Source organism: Mus caroli, unplaced genomic scaffold, assembly GCF_978045245.1.
Source record: "Mus caroli unplaced genomic scaffold, Mus_caroli_1 scaffold_1, whole genome shotgun sequence".
Lineage (NCBI taxonomy): Eukaryota > Metazoa > Chordata > Mammalia > Rodentia > Muridae > Mus > Mus caroli.
Genome location: NW_028227256.1, coordinates 173,760,818 through 173,779,790, shown reverse-complemented (window position 1 = coordinate 173,779,790; position 18,973 = coordinate 173,760,818). Strand labels below are relative to the sequence as shown.

The window sequence follows — 18,973 nt, the reverse complement described above, 5'->3', positions numbered from 1 at the left end:
TGTATGCATGAATATACGGTCAAGCATATATTTGTTTTGTTTTTTAAATGAAAATATAATTACATGATTTCCCCCTCCCTCTCATTCCTCCAATTTCTCCCATATTCTTCCCCTGCTTCTTTTCGAATAATTTCATTATCGGTGTGTGTGTGTGTGTGTGTGTGTGTGTTGTGTGTGTGTGTGTGTGTGTGTGTGTGTGTGTGTGTGTGTGTGTGTGTGTGTTATGCCCATTCAGTGCTATTTGTATGATAATTTTTCAGGACTGACTACTTGGGATCAGATAATTATTTGGGGTGCTCCTTTCTGGCAAAAGCTAATTCTTCCCTAGCAGATTTTGAGTTCCCTAAAGCTCTTTCTTGGGGAATAGGATCCTCAAGATTTCCCTCAAGCACATTGCCCTGTCAGCTGGGTTGCCCCTGTTCAGGTCTTTAAGTGACCATACTGCTGAGATCTCATGGGTGTAGCTCCTTTGCCATACACAGAAGACTCAATCTTACAGGACACTTCCTCTGGCTCTTTTCAATCTTACCAGCCCCTCTTCCACAATGTCCCTCCGGAGCGAGCATTAGAAGTAAGGGGAGTGTTGTGGATGCATTGACTGGGGCTGGACACCCCACAGTTAATGAATTTTAACAGTTATGGCTTTCTGTGGCCGTCTCCATCTGCAAGAAGAAGCTTCATTGTTGAGGGATGAGAGCCATGCTTGTCTGTGGCTATAAGGATATGAATTTACAATACCGTTGGGAATTGTACCAGGAAGTAGCAGGAAGAGGTTCTCTTTTGAGATGTATAGGTCCACTAGCCACGTATGGTTAGTTGGGTTTCCAGGACCAGACATGATTTCCCTCCTGTCCAACTGGCCTTAAAGCCAATTAGAAAGCCGTTGGTTGTTTGCCTGTCTCTTCCATTAGTTCTACTCCTTCAGGCAGGCTCTGTTAGTCCATGTGGCAGACATAAAAAATAGGCAGACATAGAAAATAGTGAGTTAAATGGTACCAGCTACCTGCCTGGGAGTAAGAGACCAGGACAGTAGGTGTGTTTCTGTACAGGAAGCTGTCTTAGAGCTCTCAAGGTGCTATTATTTATTCTTTTATCACAAGTACCAAAGAGTTCACCTTCAAGGTTGAAATAAAATGAAGCTAGACCTCGCAGTGATTAACTTTTCTGCAGTAACTCAAAATATTAATCAGCAGCTAACTGGGTACCTGGAAGCTGTCCATACTTGCAGATTCTTTTGTCTTTGTCAGGAATTTTTAAAAAATACTTGTTTACATTTTTATGAAATTATGAAAACAACAGTCTGGACGTGAGCCAATGATAAATTGAGCTATAGTTTGGCTAGTTGCAGTAATTACTCTGAAGTGCAGCCGACAATGAGGCTAATGCCTCTCTACTCCCTGTGATGTTGACAAGAGCATCCATCAGATGCCCGCCCTGGCTCCTGTGCTACAAACCCTTCCAGCCTGATTGATGCTAAGCTTCTATTGGTGTCCTACTGACAAGGAATCTCTTCACTCTGATCCCTGCCGCCCACCAATCCTAAGGAAACAGTAAATAGAAATGGTTTTTAGCTATGCATGATGGATATGCATAGCACTCTGCAAACCCTGAAGTTAGGGACAAAGGCAGGGGATCACTGTTTATCCAAGGTCAGCCTGGTCTACATAAGAGCTTCTAGGCCAGCCAAGGCTACATTGTGAAACCCTATTTCAAACAAATAACAGGTAAATAACAACAACAAAAGATTTAGTGTGCTATCATGTTTTTCCTAATTTTTACTTAATTTTGAGATGCAGAACACCTGATCAGACAAAAGGAGGACACAGAAATCAACAGAGAACTTGGCCTTCACCTACATCTGATCTCTTCAGACATCAGTTTCCTTGCACTTGAGGTTGATGCCACGAGAAGTTTAAGAAAGCACATGTGTTCATGATAGTCAAGTTGCAGATCAGGCTGGGTATCCACCAGCAGCTCAATGGGTGAAAAAATGTGGAATAAATACACAACACAATATTATGTGGCGTTGAGGGAGGACAAAGGTGGGCCATTTCCATGAAGTCAAATGCAACAGATTCTAATAGTACATGACCTGCATCACTCAGGAAAACAAATGTCATGCTTTTGCACATTGTAGATCTTCTGTTTTCTGAGGATCTATGAAACCATAGGATGTATAAGATGTGAAAAGACCAGTGAGATAGCCTGCCCTAAGTGAACAAGATAGAGAGATGTGGAAGGGCAGGACAGTAAATGTGGTCCAAGTACATGACAGACTTACGTGAAAATGTCTCTGGAAAACTCATCCTTGTGTGTGCCAGAATAAAAGGATGCCTACTAAAGAAAATGACTTTAAATTACAGGTGTGGGAGACATTTGCAGCAGTCCCCACAACACAGTGACCAATGAATGCTGCTTCTGTTATTTCTCCCCCAAAAAGCTGGTTGAGAGGAGGTCCTAGATCCTATGAAACCCAAATGCCCTTCACCAAGCCTCCTGCTCTTCAGCGCCCCAGTGCAAACAAGGAGGAGAAACATTAGGATAGATTGTATTAGGCAAAATAAGCACTATATTGCAGCATATTGATTGTACAGAGTGGTCACCTGAGGCCTTGAGCCCCTCTTAGCACCATAGAATTGTTTGTCCATTTCTTGGAAATGAAAGAAAAGTGACCTCATAACCCAGAATAACCCTCTTGCAAGAGTAAGCAGCAGGTAAGCCATCAGCTTTTTCAAGATGGTTTATTTTGAACAGCTGAACCACCCATCAAGCAACAACTGTATTAATCACCTGAATACCTCAACTGTAAAGTCAGGGCAGCCAGCAGGATGCCCGGTTTATGTGTGCTGAGGTTGAATTGGGTGGAGCATCAGGCACAGGCAGTCTCTGGCAGGAAAAATTGGTCTTGCTGCCAATTTTAACAATTAAATATGGCTACCACCAATCTACTACACCTTTAGATTTGTTTTCTCTCATTTATATATGTTGAAATTTACCAGAGTGAATTCATGTAGAGAATTTATGCAGAGTTTGCTTTCTGTATTAAAAAATCTGCAAGACAAAAAGCCAGTTTCAACATTACATCTTCAACAGCAATCTAAAGCCAATATGTATTTTAGGGTTAGAATGTGAATGGTTCTCCACAATATCATGTTTGAACAATTACTTCCAGGCTGGTGACACAATCTTCAGAGGTTGTGGAGCCTCTTGAACAAGAAGCCTAGTTATCATATATATGGCCACAGGGACCATAAGCAGCCTAGATCTAACCTAAGTGCCCTCAGCTTCTTCATCTGTGGAGATGTGAGGAAGGTGAGTTACAGAAGCCCTCAACTCAGGACCAAGCTAATCCCAATTATGGATCTTTCCCTACCACAGTTAACCATTTCCCCATAGACTAGAGCCCAGATAATCCCTACTCCCTTGATTTACTGCCCATCAGGTATTTGGCCCCAGCAATGAAAAAACATTATTGCAATATATAACTAGAAATGTGCTTATGCCTCTCAAGTTTTGTTCTCTGCATCTTGAGCAAATGGGGCTGTGCTTTCCGTTGTGCCTTCAGATCCTACAGCTGTCAGTAAGTCCCAGGATAGAGTGGGTCTAGGCAGAGCAAACAAGAGCTCCCGAAACACCCCATAGTTCATACAACAGGGGGAAGGGGATGCCGAGGCTTTGCTTAAACTTAGTCATTGAAATAAAGAAGCTACAGTAAGAGAAACTCTAGAAGGAACAAAGAAAGTGTGCCCGTTTGTATCTTCACAGTGAGCATCGGGTGAGGAGAGTTGGGGGCTGAGAATGTTTAAAAATCTCACTTCCCTCCACTTGATCATATCTAACGGGACAAATATCACGCACAATTGTGGTGCTATGAAATAAACGCGTTTATCTCATGCTCCTAATGTAATGTCCCCGTTTTCCTTTGAAGACTCACCGGATACCCAGATTAAAGTGGGTGGTGGCACACATTTCACGACAAACTCTATCACAGAAAGGGGACAGAAATATCTCAAGAGCACTATTTGGTTTTATGTGCCAGCAGGCAAGACCCTTCTGAAGATGTGCTTGTCACGGGCATCACTACTGCTTTCACTTGTTCATTACCCCTGGAGGAGCTCAACACTACTGCCAAACAACTTGACACTTTAACTAAAGTGATACTGGATACCCAGAACTTTGTCCAGAAGTAACTTGTGGAGCACTGCACACTCTGCTGCTGCACTGGCCTGTCTGAACTCACAGTCTATGACATGGATGTAGGAACCAGGTAGTGCCACTGCCCTCAGCCAAAGGCCAACAGGAATAGGGAGACAACCAGCTGTTGGGAAGTTTGTAAGGCATCTCGGGAAAGGGGTTCTAGGATGTGTTATGGTTTGGGGATTTCTGTTGGGTGGTTTGGGGAAGTGCTTGAGGAAGCTTTGTTCATGATTGGATGCTGGTGGGAGGGGATGGAGATTCTATGATTGGAAGTCTTTGTAAGTTTCATCTAACTGTAGAAAATAAGCCAGTGAGCCGGCTTGGTTGAGGGATGTTTGGTCATTTTCATGGCTTGAATGATGTTCACATTTGCATGTGTAAGTGGTGTGTGTGTGTGTTCAGTCATGATTACTCAGTCTTGCTTTTAGCTTGCTTCATCCATGAATGCACACAAAGTGACCTTGTTTGAGACAATGTTCTATACTGTTTGACAGCAAGCTGAGGGCTCGGACCAGATGCCAGAGACACAAAGGCCTGGCTGTGGATTGCATGCCAGCCAGTGCTCGGGTGTCATGGTGGCTTTTCTCTTTCTCAGTGAAGGCTTGTCTACTGTCACACAGCTAATGAACTGAGGCGCCACGATGCTAAAACAATTCTTCCTTGTCCCTGAGTTAAGTCACATGGTAGTGATCCAAGCTTATGAAAAAGTCTATTTTATCTGCCTGATTTCCCAGGAGAGTCCCTCTGAGCTTCTCGGCAGAATCCATGGAGAGATGTACATTCAGTCTGCAGAGCAGTGCTGTCTGCTGATCTCAGTGAGACCCCAAGCCTAATTAACTTACCTAATTTCAGTGGCAACTGGGTTCCCTCCCTTTTCCCCATCTCTGATGGAGACGGGCTTTTGCTCACCTAATCACACCTATATGAGGAAACACAGCTAATTGATGATCTCCAGTGAGGCTCATTTTTAGAGTGTATCATGATTTTGTGATACATGTTATTTCTCTTCTGTGCGTGCAGAGATGGAAACTGTGCCAGCTTCAGGACCCGCTAACAGTAGCTGGTCAGAAATTGTCTATTGTGTGCTTGTCTGGCCCTTGAAATAACTGTCAGTCTGAAAAGCAAACAAGCCCTGTTCTAACCAGATGATGATCCTGAGATGTGAATTTAACTGAACAGTCTTCGAAGTGCAGGCACCCAGGAGTAACAAAGCTGAAGACGGTCATAGAGAGATCACCTGGTGAAGCTAACCCGAGACTCATCTGGAGACTTCCAGAAGCCTGACATTCAATCATCATTAAGAAAGTCTGGCCTTCGATGGGTCAGTGAGCCATCTCTCCTCTGCCAAAGCTCCCAACACCTATAACAAGGTGGTGGTGTAGAGCCTAACACAGGGTGTGTTTTTTAAGTCATGGACTGAATGGAGCAGATGGTGTCCTCAGTGAATGTGTCTTGTAGACACATAACGGCATGCTACTTACACACTCAGTTAGACACACCAGTGTTTATCTCTGAGGACACTGCAGACAGTTAACTTGCCACAAGAAATATTTAAGAGTTAATGTGAGGTGCTGGAGAGCAGTCTCAGCAGCCAAAAGGTCTTACTGCTCCTGCATAGGTTTGGTTTCCAACACCCCCATAATGGTTCCCAAGCATCTGTAACTCCAGTTCCCAGAGAGCTGATGCCCTCTTATGGCCTCTGCATGAAGTGCATGCAGATGATGCTCGTGAAACTCACAAAAGAACACAAGTATAAAACAGAAGATTTTGCTTTTTAACAAAGGGGTTGCTTTGGCCTGAGATGGCTCCATGGTTAAGAGTACATGCTGACCTTGCAGAGAACCTGAATAGGTTCCCAGCACCTATGCCAGAGAGGCTCACAACTGCTTATAACTTTAGGTCCAGGAGATCTGATATCTTCTAGACTCCTCAGGCATCTGCACTCATAAACACATGCCCACATGCAGACATACACATACACAAATAATTTTTTAAAAAGTTAAAACTGTTACTAAGGGTTGTTTCTGTAAATCTCTGAGACCAGGAAACACATGTGAACATGGAAATTGCCCTGTCAGACATTGCCAAAGCCCGAGGACTGAATCACCTGACTTCAGCTGCCCACATTTTCCACCTCCTCTCCACATTATAGCCAAAGGAAAATCCCCAAATCACAGCTTGACAATATCCCTCTCCTTGTTATCTGCCTCCCCAGGGTCTTTAGTAGAAACACCAAACTGCTCCTCGCAGCCCAAAAGTTCCTGGGTCCCAATATCCTCAGCCTCTAGTTCTGCCCCTGTTGCCTAGAAACAGATGTGTGCACACTTAGAGCTGCATATCTGTTCTGCTCTTCCTTCTTTGCTCTAGCCACTCAGCTCTGATTAGATGTCCAGTGGAATCGGTGTCTTTGTATATTCCTGAGCCACCTGCCCACTTAAACCTTTCATTTTCTTAACCTTAATATATCTGTTCCTCTGACTGTAATATTCAATACTGAAGAAATACTGCTACAAACACAGACAAGAACATGTTCAAGGATGTTCTTTTTGTTTTGTTTTGTTTTGTTTTGTTTTGTTTGCATTAGCAAGAAAATAGAGAGAAGTCCTTGAGCTGATTAAATAATCTCCATATATCAATTTGTGGTTGTTGTGGACCTAGAATAATGAAGACAAGTCAGAACAGATGAACATAGAGAGGCTCCCATAGTGTGCTGTACTGGGATCCCTAGCGGTCAATGGCATACATATCCCTACACTGTGGACAGTCTCTCCTGGAGAAAGAGATAGATAGGCAGGGAATTTCATATTTCTGGGCTATGGCTCCTCAGTAGCTCAGGACTCCCAAACAAACCTTAGCTGGGAGCTGAAGTTATGTAAAGCAGGCACAGCCTGCTATTTTCCAGTCAAACTTTTACATGTTACTTTGAGTAACTCAGATATAATGAAGAGTTTTCACAGGGTACTGTAGACTCAGAAAAAGCCATTGCAGTCTTCGTACATCTACCCACCACTCACAAAACCTGTAGTCCGATTGTTAACTTGCCACTGATTCATTCTCTGGCTTGTAATTTTACTTAACTGTTTGGATTTCCCTTTCCTTCTCTTACACTGAAGAAATGGGAACAAAGAATGACCTCCGCGGACTCTACGGTACAGGGTGATAGTCTACTGTGTGCTTTTAGTGAGAGTAGCAAGTGCCGTACTTTTATTTTCCAAAGTAATTTATTTTATTATGTTTAATTTTTAACAGTGCAGCCTTTGCCTCCCTCCTGGTACCTCCTTCCATAGTTCCTCATCCCATTCCTCCTGTCTCCAAGAGGATGTATGCCTACCCCACCCCCAGACCCCCATCAGGCCTCCCTGGAGTCAAAGGTTAGGTGCCTCTTCTCCCATTGAGACTTTTTAATGATTGTAAGCACTGTTCTTATGTGTACTAGCCAGTCTGTCATAGCAACTGCAGCTATGCAGTTAACACGATTACCTCCACTTTATGGAAGAAGACACTGAGGTCCAGAGATGAAGTATATTACCCTAAAACCACAGCTCTATAGAGCTGAGGCCAATTTCTAGGCAACTTGGCTCCAGAATCTGTGATGATAACCATTCTGTGATGTTGCAATGGAGGGCCATTGTCTTGCTGCTTAATTGTTCATTTAAAAATGGTGTTGAAGGGAAAAAATATGAAAAGCCAAATATTAAAACTGTAGCTGGTAAAATTGTCTCTGTAAAAGGCCAAATGCAAAAAGGGAGGAAAAGTTCTATTCCTGTACATGAACATTTTAGGATACATTTCTTCTATATGCTATAATGTGGTTCTATCTACATACTTCCATGTAACAAAAAATGCATAAAAAGATGTCTCTGCTATAGCATTCTTATGAATTTTTTTCTCTGAAAAATAACAGCATCAATTGCATCCCACGTTGATGCTCTCGATTTTAATTTCACAGATGAAAGAACTCGGTGTCATCTTCTACAACTGCAGCTGCCTGGTCCTAGATTTACAAAGGATATTCGCTTTATATAGCTCATTAAAATTCAAGAGCAGAGTCCCTCAGACCTGGTCCAAGAGACTCTATGGAGTCTATGACAATGAGAAGAAGCTTCAGCTCCAATTGAACGAAACGAAGTCACAGGCCTTTGTGTCGGTGAGTCATGCCCCGTCGCTGCTACATTCCCCAACTTTTGTCCTCCAAAGGCTATGTCTACTGGCCTCTCTGACTCCTTCAGGCTCCCTCACATCCCAGCCTCATAGCCTATTTCTTTCTGTCCTTTCCAGTTAGCGCTGCCCATGGGTAAGACCATTATTGGCTAGAGGAAGGGCAGCCTACCAAAGGTCTTTAAGTTTCGAAAACTGAACCTTCCTCCCCTGGACACCACGAACTGCCAATAGTCTCAGCTAAGGGTGGTGTCTTATAAACCCTGCCCCCATCATGGAATGTTGACTGGTGGGTCAATCATGCATGTCTTACAAACAACCACAATTGTAACGTGAGTTCATAAGTACAATAGCGCTGTCACATCCAGAAGACACTATTGCTTGACAGTCCCCACTGACCTCTGGCTCTTAAAATATTTCTGCACTTTCTTTTGCAACTTCCCTGAGCTTATGGGGGTGGGGTGATAAAGAAGACACTAAAAACTTCCGGTGGCACAAAGTCCATGACATAGGAAACACCACGGAGGCCTGAGCTTCCTGGGCTGATGGATACCTAAGCTGATAAGCCCTTTATCTGTGATTTCCAGATGTATCTAACAGTAGATCCCTGGTAAGACAAATCTGAGGTAACCCAATATGTAAAACATACAAAGCCAGTACTGATGCTTAGAGCAGGCCAGCACAAAGCCACCCCTGATGTCTGAGGCTTCTCTGACTTTGATGAAGACTAACACCGTATCCTCACCCCCCTGCCCCAACAACCCCACTACCCATCTGGTCACGCTGTCACTAGGAACTGGGAATGTGTATATAATGTGTATACCTGGGCCTCCAACCCTGGTCTCCAAATTCTAGAACAACTAAGAATTAGCTAGGGAGCATTTTACAGTGCAGATTTATAGGCCCCCAAAGTCACCCTGGATCTGACCCACAGAATCTAGGGTGGGGCTTCACCAGTCTGACCTGGGTCATAATCTCATGCTTAGTAAGTATTCTCTAGACCATGTTCCCAAGTGACTGTTGTTCTCTGTCCCTGTAGAGATACCAGGATGCTCATGCCAAGGACCCTTATGTACCCAAGAGCATTTACCTGAGAGTAGAAAACGACATCCTCTTTACCTTTTCAAATGAAAGTACACATGACCTGAATATTCAAAAGACACTACAAGATGGTCAAGAGAAGGTTGAAGTTGTTTGTCTAAAATAAAAAATATCACATAAATGTGAAGAACAGAAAATGGATATGAAGGATTTGAATGGAGCAGTGAGACTTTTTTTGTCTTCAAAAAGTTTTAATTTCTTAGTAGAAACCATCACCACCACCACCGCCATCTTTTTTTTCCTTTATCTTTATTAGATATTTTCTTTATTTACATTTCAAATGTTATCCCCTTCCCTAGTTTCCCCTCTGAAAAATCCTATCCCTTCCTCCACCCCCACCCCTTGCTCACCAACCCACCCAGTCCTGCTTCCTGGACCTGGCATTCCCCTCTACTGGGGTCTAGAACCTTCTCCCATTGATGACCAACTAGGCCATCCTCTGCTATATATGCAGCTAGAGCCACGAGTCCCTCCAGGTGTTTTCTTGGATTGGTGGTTTAGTCCCAGGAAGCTCTGGGGGTACTGGTTAATTCATATTGTTGCTCCTCCTAGGAGGCTGCAAACACCTTCAGTTCCTTGAGTACTTTCTCTAGACCCTTCATTGGGGACCCTGTGCTCCATCTAATGAATGACTGTGAGCATCCACTTCTGTATTAGTCAGGCACTGGCAGAGCCTCTCAGGAGACAACTATATCAGGCTCCTGTCAGCAAGCTCTTGTTGGCATCCACAATACTGTTTGGGTTTGGTGGTTGTTTATGGGATGGATCCCCGGGAGGGGCAGTTTCTGGATGGTCATTCCTTCATTCTCTGCTCCAAACATTGTCTCTGTAACTCCTAAAAGCAGTAGCAAGTAGAAGCTCTACATAGAGCCTTTTAGAAGAAGCACTTCCACTGCACCTAAGAATAACAATAGTACCAGAAGGCTGAGTGAATTCCCATTGTACAGAAGCAGCAATGGGGAACAAGGTAACAGGATGCCTCAAGCAAGGGATCCAGAAAACTAGATGAGAGGCAACAAGAAATAAATTAACAAATGAGCAATGCTTTGGGCAATCATATAGCTTGAATTTAAGGAGTGAATCTTAGTAAGGTCTCAAAATACAACAAACAAACAAACAAATCAAAAGGCTTTGCCATTTCAAAGGGTTTAACTAAAGGCCCAGGGCAATCTGTGGTAGCTATAGCAAGGTTAGATCAAAATCATCTCCCTCTAAATTAAAAAGGACTGAGGTATAGGAGAAGAAAAGAGTCCCTCTTCCCAAATATGTTTAAGTTTTATATAAAACTGACAATGACCAGCGCACTTGTATACAGTTTAAATATATGTGTGTACATACATATGTATATGTATTTGTCTATGTGTATACACATGCATAAATAAACCTAGTTTTGAGTAAATATCAAGTCTTACCTCTATTTAAAAAAAATCTCAGAGAAGTATTACCATAATAACTGGGCTCCTTGCTCTCACCCTGGTGTTTACCAAAACTTTGTAATTATTTGTTCATGATGGTTTCCCCATAATTCTGTAAGGCTTTGAAAATTACATATCCTCTTTATAATTGATATTTCCAGGATCCAACTCAGTGCTTTGAAAGCAGCAATCAATCAATCAATCAATCAGTAAATAAATAAATATTAGGTTGACTTTATTGGTAGTGATATTAGTGGAAAGTTCCAGAACATATATAGCTTTTTCAGTAATTGCCAAGCAAATGCTAAGGCAAACAAATTTAAGTTCAATATATTTGTTGTAAAAAATAAACCTTAAAATAGTACTTCATATTTTTGGAAGCTGGCAGTCCCAAAACTAAGTTGAACACATGCAGAAAATATCTGAAGATTTGAAGAATTCTCAGCCCTAAATTTACAGTTTTGATCATTGCTAAATCACCACAATTAAATATCAATTTCCAGTTACAATATAGAGTTTTGATCATTCATAACTTAGCTCAGTTAAATACAAATTTCCAATTTGATTATAGATAGGGATTATTTTTCATTATCTCTTGAACCACAAATTGATACTTGGTTAGAATTACCTAAATGACTTCTAGTGACTGGGTTCCAGATAATTGTAATTATCGAGTATCTGAAGTCAGAAGGTGGAAATGAGAGATTGTATAATTTATGTCTTGTAGATTTCTTCTCACAGACCTTAATGTATTTGAAAAAATTACATTTGCTTTCTAGGACAGAGCTTAGTTTGTTCGCAGTCTGCTTATATTGATCTGGGTGTGAGGTAGGCTTCATTTCTTGTTCTTTCTCTATTCAAATGCCCATCTGTCATAGAGACTGGGCTGTACTCCTGAGAGGGGAAAACACTCAGAAGAACTTACATCTGTCATGGGAAAAAAAATGCCACATTCCTTCTTAAAGCTTCCACTTTACTTTAATACTTACACTTTAGCATCTTTATTGAAATACAAGTTAGTTACCATGAACTTATTCCTTTTAGAGTTGGTGTGCCCACAAGCTCTGTAGTCATCAACACTTTCAAATTTCAGAATGCTTTCTTCACCATAAGGGAACCCCTATAATCATAAGCAATTACATCCTGTTTTTCCCTCCCTCAGCCTCGGAAAGGTCTAACCCAGACCTTCATGTATGTACCCTCCCTGGGGGAATTTTTATCTAAATACAACGTTATTACAAAATGTCTTTTGTGACTTTTTTTTTCACCTTTTTTTTTTTTCTCCAAGAAGTTTTTAGCCTAAGGTTGTAGATTTATAGGTAGTTCCTTTTTCTGGCTAAATAATATTGTATTGTAAATATGCCATATTTTGTTTGTCTGTTGGTAGGTGTTTAGTGTTTCTGTCTTCTAGATCTGTGCATATGGCCCCTGTGAGCACTCCTATCCAAGACTCTATCTGAAGACCTCTTTTCAGGTCTTTGGGGGTTACTCTTAGAAATAGAATTGCTGAGTGATGATCATTTGCTTTCCAAATGGGTTGTGCTCTTCTAAAGTCCCACCCTTAGTGTGGCTGTGTTCCTGTCAACACTTATTATTTTTGTCTCACATTAACATCCTGGTGGGTGTGGCATAAACATCACTGTGCGCTGATTGCATCTTTCAGTTGTACTCAGTGTCCACCGAGAGACCTCCTGGGGAGGTTCAAAACATTCTCCATATGTGGCCCTTAACAGAAGGGTGATTTGTGAATCTTTTCCTCCATTAGGGTTTTTTTTTTTTAAGTCTGTGTTTGGTTATATCTCAGTGGGTATAGTCTAGAAAGATAGAGTGAGCTTTCTAAATACCAGAACACCATTATAAAGTATCAGAAACCTACTAAATTCTCTACAAAGTGCATACTGAATGAGTGTACAAAATAAAATATGCATACATGTAGCACTTACTGATTCGAGAGAAAACCTAGATTAAGCCAGACATGGGGTGCCTCAATCGTTCTTGAGAGGTAAAAGGCAGCTGAAACATAAACTGGGCTCTGCAGTGTTGCCTTCTACTTCAACTGTGGAATAAAGAAACACTGAAACTAGGCAAATGGATGGACCTGGAGGGCATCATCCTGAGTGAGGTAACACAATCACAAAGGAACTCGCACAATAGGTACTCACTGATAAGTGGATATTAGCCCAGAAACTTAGGATACCCAAGATATAAGATACAATTTGCTAAACGCATGAAATTCAAGAAGAACGAAGACCAAAGTGTGGGCACTTTGCCCCTTCTTAGAATTGGGAACAAAACACCCATGGAAGGAGTTACAGAGACAAAATTTGGAGCTGTGACGAAAGGATGGACCATCTAGTGATTGACATATGCAGGGATCCATCCCATAATCAGCTTCCAAATGCTGACACCATTGCATACACTAGCAAGATTTTGCTGAAAGGACCCAGATATAGCTGTCTCTTGTCAGACTATGCCGGGGCCTAGCAAACACAGAAGTGGATGCTCACAGTCAGCTATTGGATGGATCACACGGCCCCCAATGGAGGAGCTAGAGAAATTACCCAAGGAGCTAAAGGGAACTGCAACCCTATAGGTGGAACAACAATATGAACTAACCAGTACCCCGGAGCTCTTGTCTCTAGCTGCATATGTATCAAAAGATGGCCTAGTCGGCCATCACTGCAAAGAGAGGCCCATTGGACTTGCAAACTTTATATGCCCCAGTACAGGGGAACCCCAGGGCCAAAAAGGGGGAGTGGGTGGGTAGGGGATTGGCGGGGTGGGTATGGGGGACTTTTGGGATAGCATTGAAAATGTAAAGGAGGAAAATACCTAATAAAAAAATAAATTTAAAAAAAAAAAAAAAAAACACTGAAAACCAGACTTACCACATTCTTTCTAGAATGCAGAGGGGAATATAGAAGCCACCTCTGCACAGTGGAAACTTGTCGGCATTCTAGCCAAGCAGGACAGCATTCTTTTGTGCTGTTCTATATTAAGGAACATCCATACTGTTGGTAAAGTAGAACCACCACCTTGGGCGTAAAGACACTGGTGTAAACAATCATTCCCTCCCTTAACGAATGTGAGCGCCTGCCAAACCCAAGGCATTGTGCTAGGCAAAGGGACCTCAGGAAAGACTAAGGCATATAAATACCACCAATAAAGGTGTCCACGTGTGTTTGAGGAAAAAAAATAGACTGAAGCTACTCCAACTAGGAAGGGAGGAAGGTTGGGATGAGACAAACTTTTGACATTTATCGGTTTATGAAATACATTCATGTTCATTTCACAGCTCCTTACTAAGCATATAATATGATATGATATGTACATGGTGCAGCATATAGGAGCTGTACAAAAAAACCAATAGCACAGCCCAAGAGCTGGCAGATAATCAAGCATCCGTTCAACTGAAGCTGTGCCACATAGCAGGTGCTGGAATGAGGTTCTACAATGCACAGAGCTTACCTTGACCACTGATATATGCCACCCCTAGACCTAAGCCCGGAGTATGACAGGCACTTGGGAATATATTCTGATAGAGCAGCAGCATGCCTATGACCCTACCAGGGAACAGACTCTTCTCCTATTCAGTCCTCAGAGGATACCAGTATAAACCGGTGAGACTCTTATTAACGCCATTGAGAAGCAAACTAGCCAGGCCTGGTGGTACCTGTAATCCCAGTACTTAAGAGGCTGGAGGATTGCTACAAAGTCAAGGTCAGCCTGGGTTACAGAGGGATTTCCAGGACAGCTGAGGTTACACAATGAGACCCTGTCTCATGAAAGGAAGGAAGGAAGGAAGGAAGGAAGGAAGGAAGGAAGGAAGGAAGGAAGGAAGGAAGGAAGGAAGGAAGGAAGGAAGAGAGGGAGATGAAGGGGGCAGAGGTGGGTGGTGGCTAAGGTGGGAAGGAAAGGAGACTAAAGGTAGAAGGTGTGCTGATGTTCTTGGGATATGAGCGTGAAGTCTGGCCTAAACCACCAACACTCTCACAGTGGCCCCCAACCAGCCCTCGCCAAAATGTGCTTTTCTACAAGAGCAATGTCCAGTTTAGGACCCCAAGATAAAACACAGGAAGTTCTTAACTGAAACAAACCCCTGGGTGTTTTGACACATTTCAGAGCCCAGGGACCTTTCCAGAGATAAGTTCCTCAGCTGTTCCCTGGCACCCGGAGCCATGCACAGACCAAACAAGGCTGAGGAAATTGAATCATGTGTATGTATGATGCTAATGATATAGGAAAATGAATAAAGCACACCCCCTAAAATCAAGCTAGAAACAGTCTGGCTGACGAGAGACAAGCACAGGCAATTATATCTCTGAATGTGCTAAATAAGATAGGAAGCAAATTTTGGAGGTGGATTGTGGGAAGGGTTGTGCAATGGTACAAGTCACTTGATGCCGTTGGACATGACTGAAATGGTGAAGATGGGACTGGGGATATAGCTCAGTGGTGAAGTGCTGGCCTAGCCTAAGGAAAGCCCTGGTTCCCACCTGCCCAGGGATGGAAAGACAGAGAGAATAAAGGAAGGAGGAGGAAATGATAAGAAAAGGAAAGCGCCAGGTGTGGTGGCACACGCCTTTAATCCCAGCACTTGGGAGGCAGAGGCAGTTGGATTTCTGAGTTCGGGGCCAGCCTGGTATACAAAGTGAGTTCCAGGACAGCCAGGGCTACACAGAGAAACCCTGTCTCGAAAAACCAAAAAAAAAATAAAAAAAGAAAGGGAAAGCAGCATATGGTCTGGAATCACATTGACAAGAGAGGTAGCCTTTTTGATTATATATATATACACTAACTCTACTTAAGGACTATATATATATATGAAGTTTAGATGTATGAAAAATACCCCCAGAATCATTTTTCCTCTTTTTTCATTTTGCTGATGTCTGGCAGAATATCCTTGTCCTCTGTCTCTCTTGATGGATTCTGGCATCACAGTCACTTCCGTTTTCCTTGGAGGGTTATTGATGGCACTCTATACAACCAGCACTCCTCTTCCTAACCCTATGAAAGATCCAGGGATAAAAAAAATAAGATTTTAAAACTTGTGTCGGAATGTTTTTATAGCCAATATCACTTCCCAGATGAAATGACTTCTAGAATAAATTTCTTTTTTTTTATTTATTTATTTATTTATTTTATTACATATTTTCCTCAATTACATTTCCAATACTATCCCAAAAGTCCCCCATAGCGGCCCCCACTTCCCTACCCACCCATTCCCATTCTTTTGGCCCTGGCATTCCCCTATATTGGGGCATATAAAGTTTGCAAGTCCAATGGGCCTCTCTTTCCATTGATGGCCGACTAGGCCATCTTTCGATACATTTGCAGCTAGAGACAAGAGCTCCAGGGTTCTGGTTAGTACATTATGTTGTTCCAACAATAGGGTTGCAGATCCCTTTAGCTCCTTGGGTACTTTCTCTAGCTTCTCCATTGGGAGCCCTGTGATACATCCAATAGCTGACTGTGAACATCCACTCCTGTGTTTGCTAGGCCCCGGCATCATCTCACAAGAGACAGCTATATTTGGGTCCTTTCAGCAAAATATTGCTAGTGTATGCAATGGTGTCAGCGTTTAGAAGCTGATTATGGGACGGATCCCTGGATACAGCAGTCTCTAAATGGTCCATCCTTTCATCACAGCTACGAACTTTGTCTCTGTAACTCCTTCCCTGGGTGTTTTGTTCCCAATTCTAAGAAGGTGCACAGTGTCCACACTTTGGTCTTCATTCTTCTTGAGTTTCATGCGTTTATCAAATTGTATCTTATATCTTGGGTATCATAAGTTTTGGGCTAATATCCACTTATCAATGAATACATATTGTGTGAGTTCTTTTGTGATTGTGTTACTTCACTCAAGATGATGCCCTCCAGGTCCATCCATTTGGCTAGGAATTTCATAAATTCATTCTTTTTAATAGCTGAGTAGTACTCCATTGTGTAAATGTACCATAATTTCTGTATCCATTCCTCTGTTGAGGGACATCTGGGTTCTTTCCAGCTTCTGGCTATTATAAATAGGGCTGCTATGAACATAGTGGAGCATGTGTCCTTTTTACCGGTTGGGACATCTTCTGGATATATGCCCAGGAGAGGTATTGCTGGATCCTCCGGTAGTACTATGTCCAATTTTCTGAGGAACCGCCAGACTGATTTCCAGAGTGGTTGTACAAGCTTGCAATCCCACCAACAATGGAGGAGTGTTCCTCTTTCTCCACATCCTCGCCAGCATCTGCTGTCACCTGAATTTTTGATCTTAGCCATTCTGACTGGTGTGAGGTGGAATCTCAGGGTTGTTTTGATTTGCATTTCCCTGATGATTAAGGATGTTGAACATTTTCTCAGGTGCTTCTCTGCCATTAGGTATTCCTCAGGTGAGAATTCTTTGTTCAGTTCTGAGCCCCATTTTTTAATGGGGTTATTTGACTTTCTGGAGTCCACCTTCTTGAGTTCTTTATATATATTGGATATTAGTCCCTTATCCGATTTAGGATAGGTGAAGATCCTTTCCCAATCTGTTGGTGGTTTTTTTGTCTTATTGATGGTGTCTTTAGCCTTGCAGAAGCTTTGTAGTTTCATGAGGTCCCACTTGTCAATTCTCGATCTTACAGCACAAGCCATTACTGTTCTATTCAGGAATTTTTCCCCTGTGCCCATATCTTCAAGGCTTTTCCCCACTTTCTCCTCTATAAGTTTCAGTGTCTCTGGTTTTATGTGAAGTTCCTTGATCCACTTAGACTTGACCTTAGTACAAGGAGATAGGAATGGATCGATTCGCATTCTTCTACATGTTAACAACCAGTTGTGCCAGCACCATTTGTTGAAAATGCTGTCTTTCTTCCACTGGATGTTTTTAGCTCCCTTGTCGAAGATCAAGTGACCGTAGGTGTGTGGGTTCATTTCTGGGTCTTCAATTCTATTCCATTGGTCTATTTGTCTGTCACTATACCAGTACCATGCAGTTTTTATCACAATTGCTCTGTAGTAGAGCTTTAGGTCCGGCATGGTGATTCCACCAGAGGTTCGTTTATCCTTGAGAAGAGTTTTTGCTATCCTAGGTTTTTTGTTATTCCAGATGAATTTGCAGATTGCACTTTCTAATTCGTTGAAGAATTGATTTGGAATTTTGATGGGGATTGCATTGAATCTGTAGATTGCTTTTGGCAAGATAGCCATTTTTACAATGTTGATCCTGCCAATCCATGAGCATGGGAGATCTTTCCATCTTCTGAGATCTTCTATAATTTCTTTCTTCAGAGACTTGAAGTTTTTATTATACAGATCTTTCACTTCCTTAGTTAGAGTCACGCCAAGATATTTTATATTATTTGTGACTATTGAGAAGGGTGTTGTTTCCCTAATTTCTTTCTCAGCCTGTTTATTCTTTGTGTAGAGAAAGGCCATTGATTTGTTTGAGTTAATTTTATATCCAGCTACTTCACCGAAGCTGTTTATCAGGCTTAGGAGTTCTCTGGTGGAATTTTTAGGGTCACTTATATATACTATCATATCATCTGCAAAAAGTGATATTTTGACTTCATCTTTTCCAATTTGTATCCCTTTGATCTCCTTTTGTTGTCGAATTGCTCTGGCTAGGACTTCAAGTACAATGTTGAATAGGTATGGAGAAAGTGGACAGCCTTGTCTAGTCCCTGATTTTAGAGGGATTGCTTCAAGCTTCTGACCATTTACTTTGATGTTGGCTACTGGTTTGCTGTAGATTGCTTTTATCATGTTTAGGTATGGGCCTTGAATTCCTGATCTTTCCAAGACTTTTATCATGAATGGGTGTTGGATCTTGTCAAATGCTTTTTCCGCATCTAAGGAGATGACCATGTGGTTTTTGTCTTTGAGTTTGTTTATATACTGGATTACGTTGATGGATTTCCGTATATTGAACCATCCCTGCATCCCTGGGATGAAACCTACTTGGTCAGGATGGATGATTGTTTTGATGTGTTCTTGGATTCGGTTAGCAAGAACTTTATTGAGGATTTTTGCATCAATATTCATAAGGGATATTGGTCTGAAGTTTTCTATCTTTGTTGGGTCTTTTTGTGGTTTAGGTATCAGAGTAATTGTGGCTTCATAGAATG

At 42.1% G+C, this 18,973-nt stretch overlaps 1 protein-coding gene across 5 annotated transcripts in view; it reads left to right on the top strand.

Annotated features, from left to right (window-relative positions):
• Positions 1 to 18,973, top strand: part of Pld5 (phospholipase D family member 5) — a 353,497-nt gene that overhangs the window by 308,460 nt on the left and 26,064 nt on the right. For all 5 annotated transcript variants that reach the window (XM_021158929.3, XM_021158940.3, XM_029483515.2 and 2 more), the window contains one exon: positions 8,147 to 8,344. In XM_021158929.3, coding sequence (XP_021014588.1) covers positions 8,147 to 8,344 — 198 coding nt within the window. The remainder of the gene's footprint in view (positions 1 to 8,146; positions 8,345 to 18,973) is intronic.